Source organism: Doryrhamphus excisus, chromosome 13 (genome assembly GCF_030265055.1).
Source record: "Doryrhamphus excisus isolate RoL2022-K1 chromosome 13, RoL_Dexc_1.0, whole genome shotgun sequence".
NCBI lineage: Eukaryota > Metazoa > Chordata > Actinopteri > Syngnathiformes > Syngnathidae > Doryrhamphus > Doryrhamphus excisus.
Window position 1 is genome coordinate 4,984,690 of NC_080478.1, and position 8,431 is coordinate 4,993,120.

Genomic DNA, 8,431 nt, shown 5'->3' on the forward strand with positions numbered 1-8,431 from the left:
CTGGATGACGTCACACGTACCTGAACAGGTTGCGGTTTGGGATCAGGTCACCTGGGCACATACAGCTCTTTGACTTATTTATTACATATATATATTTATATATATACTTATAAGCACTCTTATATGCACACAAGTGCAAAACTAGTAAATTAGTATTTTAAATACGCTCTTTTGCCAGTCGATACACAAGTTTTTCAAGTTCGGTCTTCAACTTTTGTATGTTTTCTTGTTTTGAAAGAGTAGCGAAATCTATCTTAAGGAGTAATTAGATTATTTGTGTCAAAATTGAAGCAATCCACTGAAATCTGTACGGAAAATGTGGAATTACAAATACAATGGAATATCCGGAATGTGTAAAATTGTTATTGAATGTTTTGATACTGGAATGTTTGAGTCATATCACCATGGTGACGTCTCACTTGAATAATTAATAATTAATAAGTTTGTCATTTTCTCACCTGTTTGAGTCCTTTACATGCTACGAGGGTAGGAGGCGGTCCCTCGTGCCATGAAGAGACGCTCGTTACTGTTTAATAACTCGCACCCTTTGGTGTCCATAACCAGTCATGTTAAGAAAAAGTTCCCGCTTGGAGTCGTCGGGCTACTACACCAGCAACGGGCAACCCGTCATCTCGTACAAGGAGACGCCATACAGGTAAGCAGGTGTGTGTTGAACCACGTCCGTCAGCGCCGCCAGTACGCCAACGCCGCTCACCTTGCCTTTTCCTGTGCCAAACAGGAAGCTCTGGACTCGCTGCCGGACTCCCCGCCCTCCTCGCAGAGTGGCCTTGGACAACGTGAAGTACGAGATTCCGCTCTTGGCGGGCCCTGCGAGAACGGACAGAGGCGTCTCCAGAATCGATAGCATGCTGCGATTTGCACGCAAACACTTGATCACCATTTTGATCTCGCTCTTGTGGCTCTGTACGTATGACCCCGCCCCCCACACACGCTTACCTGCAACCTCATGCGTTGTCACTTCCTGTCTGCAGTGTGCGAGTCCTCCGTTCGCCAGATGACAGGCTTCCTCGCACCCTCATATTTGGTATGACCCACTTCCTGTTCATGCTGGTGACATCACTAATGACCTCGTCGTCCTCCCAGTTCTCTGGACACAGCAACGAGCTGTCAGAAGAAGCATTTGGAAGGTGCAACGACCTGATGGCGCGTATGAAAGCGTGGGAGCAGCAGAAGGACATCAGGGCGCCGCTGTGGGCCAGCGTTCCAAACTTCGCACTCAAGTCAGCAGGTGAGTGTCGAGCACGCCGCGGGACCGCTCGCTAAGCCGCACTTTGCTCAATGTGCGTTTTGCGCGGCAGGAGCCGCCGTCGTGTGCGCCGCCACATCCAAGTCCTACAAGGCCAAAACTGGAACCTTGTCCGTGTTCGGCTTTCAGATGAGGTTCTCTCAGGCGGTGGCGCCAAGTGTGGTCATTGAGGTAACGTGCGTGCTAGCTACATGGCTGCTCCGTCACGTGTTTACCGCCGAACTCTGCTCCCGTAGGGGAAGTCGGAGCTGATCCCGGGTCATTGCTGGGCCTTCTCAGGTCATGAGGGGAATCTGACGATTATGCTGTCTCACCCGGCTGTGGTGCATCATGTGACACTGGGTCACGTCTCGAAGAGAATCTCCCCCACCGGCTCCATCCCACATGCCCCCAATGTCTTCTCAGTCTATGTGAGTTGGTCTGAAGTTCAACAAGTTCTCTGGTCGGCCTGAAAGCCTGGGCTGTGTATCAAATGGCTTGAGTTCCAGAGTGTGTGAAGATTGACAGTGTAGTGCTGTTCCAAACACATTACTATTATTCTACACATCGAAAATGACATTTTTTTTCTTATGGTCACTACGGGTTGCTCCTCTACTTTCTACCTTCTACTTATGGTATGGTGACTATCAAGAGTGGTAAGTGTCCCATCAATGTTCCCATCAGGATTTTATGCTACTGATACCGATAATCCATGAGCGAAATCTGCCGATACAGATACCAATCACCAGTGTTGGGCATTCATTCATTCATTCTTTTTCTACCGCTTTTCCTCACGAGGGTCACGGGGGGTGCTGGAGCCTATCCCAGCTATCTTGTACACCCTGGACTGGTGGCCAGCCAACCACAGGGCACATATAGACAAACAACCATTCACACTCACATTCATACCTATGGACAATTTGGAGTGGCTAATTAACCTAGCATGTTTTTGGAATGTGGGAGGAAACCGGAGTACCCGGAGAAAACCCACGCATGCACGGGGAGAACATGCAAACTCCACACAGAGATAGCCGAGGGTGGAATTGAACTCGGGTCTCCAAGCTGTGAGGTCTGCGCGCTAACCACTAGTCCGCCGTGTCGCCAGTGTTCTTCTCCAAAAAAGTAACTGAGTTACTAACTTACTCCACTACAAAAGTAACTAGTTACCAGTAAAAGTAACTATTGCCCCCCCACCCCTCCACACACACACACAGAGCAAAGACAGGTACCATTAAAGAGGTTTGTATTTATGTTTATGGTTTATGTTTCTGTGGGTTTGAGTTGCTCACACAAGACGTGGACAAAGTTTTTTTTCGGGAACATAACGTACCTTTGACACAAGCTCTGATAAAACATTCCACTGTTCTCAAATATCTTACTTTTTATTTTTCTACACAAAATAAGATGAAAAATAAATAAACAAATCAAGAATAAAGAAAATCAATCAGTAATAAATAAATATAATAATATTAATAAAACAGCAAATAATAAAAATTAAGAAAGCACATATAGTTGGTGGGTAGACAAATGATTTTTTTCAGATTAAAATGAACAAAGCATTATTAGAGCCCTGTAGACATGACAAAACACGACTATAGTCACATTTATACTCTTTTTATTTACAACATATTGCGCAACTGCAGGGTCTTGAGACACATGCTAACTCGCAAACTAGAGAGCTAGCCACCTAAACGGTAGCCTTCAAGTTATTTCCTTTCAACTTAAAAAGCCAAAAACTTACCACTTCCACACGGATAGGGAGGATAACTATTAACAGTTATTTAACCTTTAACATGAACATTAATCAAACGTAATATTTTTTTCTGGGTACATGATACCATACAGCATCCATATCAAACTAACATTAAACTTTCATATCAAGGCGGGGGCCTCAAAGTAGTGTCCTGCGGGCCACATTTGGACCGCGGGCCGCGTGTTTGAGACCCCTGCTTTAGACAATACTCATCGCTTATGTGCTCTAAACACCCACCAACCCAAGTTCTCCGATTGGCCGAAGACGCAATTTTAACTAAAACCTGAGCCAATCCTCATTGCTTATGTGGTTATCTCACCGTTATGCTGACAGTAAAAGTAATTAGATTACCCGTTAGTGAAAAAAGTAACAGCGTTAGTAACGTTATTGTAAACGCCGTTATTCCCGCCACTGCCAATCACATACATGCAGTGTAAATGTTGAAATGTACTACAAGCTATATTAGGGGTCACCAAGGTTTTTTCTTATGAGAGCTACTTTGACAAAATGAAAATGGCCACGACTACTCATTTGTGTAACGTTTATTTTCATATCTTATTTCAACCATAAAGCCAATATGCTTTTTTTTACCAGAACATGAAGAAAATGCTCACATTTTGTATTTCACAATGCATTTATTTCTCATCTTTTCACATTATTAATTGAAAACCTGAATGAAAAGCAGGTTTATTCACCTCTGTTGGGACCCTCCAGCCGTATCCGCTGCCTTCTGAAGCGCAGATGCCATGTCAAAGGCTCACTTGTCCCGTGTCACACATCATCTGTAGTCTGACGCAGCCTCGCACACAACAAACGTTTCTCCTGCTGTTAAAGTGCTACATGGTGTCTGCATGCTGCTAAATCTGTACTGAGGCGGTATTCATCCCAAGTATTTTTGGAGTATTTTGTGCAGAACTTAGTCCCACACACGGCAGACATACTGATCGGCGTTTTAAAGCATCGACATATATCAATGTGAAAATCACTGCCCCTAGCGTCCACATAGAGAATTGCACCGTGTACGCTCAATCCGGATGCAGAACTTTGAAAGCAAAAACTCGCTTTAACCGTCAGTATTGTCCACTCAGGGTATGGAGACGCTGGACGCGGCAGGAATCAAACTCGGAACCTTTCAATACGACCAAGACGGACCCATGCTCCAGAACTTCAACATACCTGTGAGTATACCCCACGTGACCTTTCACCTCAGAGTCCTCTCCCGGTGTAATAGATGCGTATGGATGTGTGTGTGTGTGTGTGTCACCAGGAGGAGTTCCACAACATCAGCAAGTACTTGACACTCAGCATCCATAGCAATTGGGGTGATCCCACATACACCTGCCTGTACAGCCTCATGGTGCACGGGAGGCTGGCGTCCTGAGGCGAAAAACTGCAGCACACCCGATGCACACCCACACACGCGGCTAGTGACTAGCGCGGCACCATAACACTACCTCAACATGACGTCCATCATTAGGAGGCTGACCTTCTAGAAGGACGCGTGGTCGACCCTTCCACACTTTTTCCTCAACGCCGTTTGCACTTTAAAGGCTCGGAGACTTACTATCATGATATTTTTATTTATCATGCATCGTTCAGGTTGCGAGCAATGCTGCACTTTATGGAGAACATGTGCAATACTATGTATTTTTTTATGTTGGTTATATTATTCAGTGTTATTTTGGCACAACGCGGGGCTGCTACTTTGCTCATGATATTATATAATATATAATAAAGGCAGTCAGTTGTGTTTGTTGGTGGAGAATGAATGGTATTATATAGAAAATATTTTTACATAAGATATAATTAAGGCAATCGAGTTGTGATTCCTGCTGAATGCTGGGTGCTTTCAAGAAAAGTCAAATTTTCCAAAAGTTGGGGTTCTGGTTCATTCGTCTGTGGAAGTTGTCGTACCACTTGAGGATGCAGCTGGACGGGATGAAGGTCTCGCTGGGGTTGGGTGTCATCTGCGCCTGCGTGACGGCGAAGGAAGACGCAAAGTTGTACAAACTGTCCAACATCTTTTGTGTAAATAGCCGCAAAGTGTCCGTCGTGGACGCAGCAGCGCCGGACACCGGGGTCTGCTGGGCCAGCTGCTCCAGGGGCTCCACGGACACTCCGACCTGGGCCACGGAGGGAGACGAGGCCATCGTCCCGAAGGGGTGCGCACCGCCTTGGCCTACCTTCAGCCCGGAGATCTTGAATATGGCACTGGGCTTGTCGTTGGCGATGAAGCCGAGAAGCTGCCACACCGGTCCGCCGCTCGCAGGGTCCGGGAAGGAGAAGTACACCGCTCCGCCCATGCCCGCGGGGAAAGGCACGGTGCCGAGCATGAACACCACCACATGGTTCACGCTCTCGTATTCCGGTAGATTGAACACGAATTTGTCCGAAGCCACCTGAACCGCGTCCGTCTGCACCAACCTGCCGGCCACCAGACAGCCAAACATGGTGGCTAACCTAGCAAAAAAATGTTAGCCGCCCTCGGTTCGAGTGCCTGATTTAGCTGCTAGCCGTAGTCCTTCTATGGCGCTGCCGGGGAGAAGGCGAAGTCTTGACAACTAGCTATAACCGGTAGAAGTAACATCTACTGTATTACTGCCTGTAACCATAGCTGTAACTACGGCTTGTGTGCCAATAGAAGATGGTAGAAACTTCTAGAAGCTTAAATAGTCAGTCCTTGCTGCTCGACGATCGACTACACGTCCTGATCTGAGCGCTTCCAGTTCAGTTGTATGTATGTTAAATTTGTGTACAGTCTCTCGAGTTTTTGTTTTTTGTCGATTGTTTTTTTTTTGGGGGGGGGGTGGGGGTTGTGTAACTTTTGGTCATTGAATTTTCTTTTCATGAATGTGAATTAAAAAAAACGAATGCGATTGTTTTATGTGAATTTTATTTTGACATACTGAAAATACAACTAAATACAACGTGTTCTTCGACGTCAAAAACTACACTTACATGTACAAATCAGGGTTTATTGTATATTATATATACCAAAAAATAAAAACAGACAAAAATCAAATGTTTTCATTTCATTCTTATATGTGTTGTCAAGCAGACGGCAAGGCATATTCCACATGCACGCTTCCTTTATACACTTAGGACAACTGTGTATCCGGCAAAGTTGTTTCTTCAAAATAAAAGTAGGGGGGCAAAACATAACTCTGTTACACCACACACGTGTGCCTGTGGTTCTGTAGGCTAAAATGTATTTACATCCATAATCAGAATCACGTTTTTGTTGATTAATGATTACTATATGTGGCCATAATGACCAATGAAAAACAATGAATACCCTCATTTTTGTGCTTTATGGCCCGATCTCATATGTTTTATTTTGGCAGGCACCCGGATGTTGTCACTCTGTGCCGGTGAACCACACAGTAATTTCTGCTGCTGTGTTAGCTTGCTGATCCTTCAATACAGTCACACACAAAAAACCTTCTTCTCCAGCGTTTTTGGACCCTGTCGTCATTTTGTCAAGATTGTAAACTCTTCAGTGACACACGCAGGTAATTAAGTTATTTTTTTACTTTGTCAACTTTTGGGCTTGCGCACGCCGGGCTAGCCAGTTCATGCTACATGATGCTAATAGTTGTTGTCAAGTAACATAAGTTGAAAATCGTCCCTTCGGTGCAAAGCAGTTGTCTTTTTCTGTACATATACAGTTCGAACTGTGTAGATTTTAATGCGAATCAAAAGTAGTGATTTGCTGTCATTAATAAATGTGAAATTCGAAGGAGCAACTTGGTGAGGTGTTAAAAACAATTCAATTGTAAAGTTTGTTGCTGGTGTCAGTGAGTTAATAATTCGTTTTCTTGCTCTGAAGTCTTGATACTAACTAATGTTGCGCATTTGGTGAAAGTTAAATGTGTTTTTCCATTTTCCCCACACATCAGCATGGCTCCCATCTTTCTTTTGGTGTGTTTTTGTGTGTTTCATTATAAGAAATAGGAGAATAAGTCGGGAGGACTCCACACGTGTCTGGCAAGATGGAGGCTGCTTCTTCCTGAGAGGAAGAGGAGAAAGATGGAAAGCATACACGCTCTCCTGTTGGATGAGGATGCCTGCAGTCTCCTAAATGAACATCAGCAAGCAACGTTCATCTTTGATTGGCTCACCCGCCTAAAGAAGCTCCTCCCATCCAGCGACAGGGTGAGTGGCCCGAGTGTCGTCTTCTGCTTCTTCCTGTTGTCAGCAACCGTCTTTGGAAAAAAGCTAAAAGAGCATTCCAGGAAACGCAAACATGAGCGCCTCTCTCCTTCCTTCAGGCTGTCATCAAGCAGAACCAGCGGCGGCTAGTAGACCAGCTCTCAGGTGTTCTGATCGGCTCCCCCGGTCCGCCCACTCGAGGGCTGCTGGCCCACTGCCTGGCCCTGATATTTTGCCTCGGAGACCCCGTCCCTTCAAGTCTGCTGGTGGAGAGGTGTAATGACATTGTCCGCTTCAAAGACGACTCGCCGTCGGGCCTCCCCAACCGACTGTGAGTCACGCCGGCCTGAAATGGGGCCAACAACCTGACGTGTTTCCTTTTTAGATGTTGTCATGTGACCGTGTGTGCTCAGGGCGGCCGTGGCATGTCTGGGTGCCATGTTCGAGCAGCTGGGGCGGATGCTCGGTGGTCTCTTCAAGGACACGCTGGCCCACCTATTGAAAGCCATGAAGAATGCTGAGGTCAGTCGGTGCTTCTATCAGACGGGAGGAACTCATTGGTCTCTTCCATCACACGTTCACCTCTTGGTGTCCATTTTTGACTTCATTCATTCATTCATTTTCTAGTGCTGGAGCCTATCCCAGCTGTCTTATACACCCTGGACTGGTGGCCAGCCAATCACAGGGCACATATATAGACATCAAATATAGACAAACAACCATTCACACTCACATTCATACCTATGGACAATTTGGAGTGGCTAATTAACCTAGCATGTTTTTGGAATGTGGGAGGAAACCGGAGTACCCGGAGAAAACCCACGCATGCACGGGGAGAACATGCAAACTCCACACAGAGATGGCCGAGGGTGGAATTGAACTTGGGTATCCTATCTGTGAGGCCTGCGTGCTAACCACTCGCCCACCGTGCAGCCTGACATTCATTCATTCATTCATTTTCTACCGCTTTTCCTTACAAGGGTCACGGGGGTGCTGGAGCCTATCCCAGCTGTCTTCGGCCAAGAGGCGGGGTCCACCCTGGACTGGTGGCCAGCCAATCACAGGGCACATATAGTCAAACAACCATTCACACTCACATTCATATCTATGGACAATTTGGAGTCGCTAATTAACCTAGCATGTTTTTGGAATGTGGGAGGAAACCGGAGTACCCGGAGAAAACCCACGCATGCACGGGGAGAACATGCAAACTCCCCACAGAGATGGCCGAGGGTGGAATTGAACCCTGGTCTCCTAGCTGTTAGGTCTGCGTGCTAACC

The 8,431-nt window shown here is 46.1% G+C and overlaps 3 protein-coding genes across 5 annotated transcripts in view; 2 read left to right on the forward strand and 1 right to left on the reverse strand.

Annotated features, from left to right (window-relative positions):
- Positions 1-511: 511 nt before the first annotated feature.
- On the forward strand, positions 512-4,688 carry LOC131140700 (SUN domain-containing protein 3-like). The gene is made up of 8 exons (XM_058091366.1): positions 512-655; positions 740-924; positions 993-1,045; positions 1,105-1,249; positions 1,320-1,438; positions 1,504-1,677; positions 4,088-4,177; positions 4,267-4,688. Exons 1-8 carry the CDS (start codon positions 567-569, stop codon positions 4,378-4,380), a joined length of 969 nt encoding a protein of 322 aa, XP_057947349.1. The 5' UTR covers positions 512-566; the 3' UTR covers positions 4,381-4,688.
- LOC131140453 (protein Hikeshi-like) lies at positions 3,574-5,724 on the reverse strand. Of its 2 annotated transcripts, XM_058090895.1 has the most exons (2): positions 5,183-5,724; positions 3,574-4,972 (listed from the first exon to the last, which is right to left on the reverse strand). In XM_058090895.1, the coding sequence occupies exons 1-2, from the start codon at positions 5,447-5,449 to the stop codon at positions 4,859-4,861; spliced, it is 381 nt and encodes a 126-aa protein (XP_057946878.1). In that variant the 5' UTR covers positions 5,450-5,724; the 3' UTR covers positions 3,574-4,858. The 2 variants fall into 2 exon arrangements, with proteins under 2 accessions (XP_057946878.1, XP_057946877.1); XM_058090894.1 differs by having other exon boundaries at positions 3,574-5,722.
- Positions 5,725-6,368: 644 nt separating this feature from the next.
- LOC131140001 (HEAT repeat-containing protein 5A-like) overlaps positions 6,369-8,431 on the forward strand; it is a 21,114-nt gene continuing 19,051 nt past the window's right edge. For both annotated transcript variants that reach the window (XM_058090024.1, XM_058090025.1), the window contains exons 1-4: positions 6,369-6,511; positions 6,948-7,154; positions 7,271-7,482; positions 7,565-7,673. In XM_058090024.1, the coding sequence (XP_057946007.1) occupies positions 7,029-7,154; positions 7,271-7,482; positions 7,565-7,673 (447 nt within the window). In that variant the 5' untranslated portion in view covers positions 6,369-6,511; positions 6,948-7,028. The remainder of the gene's footprint in view (positions 6,512-6,947; positions 7,155-7,270; positions 7,483-7,564; positions 7,674-8,431) is intronic.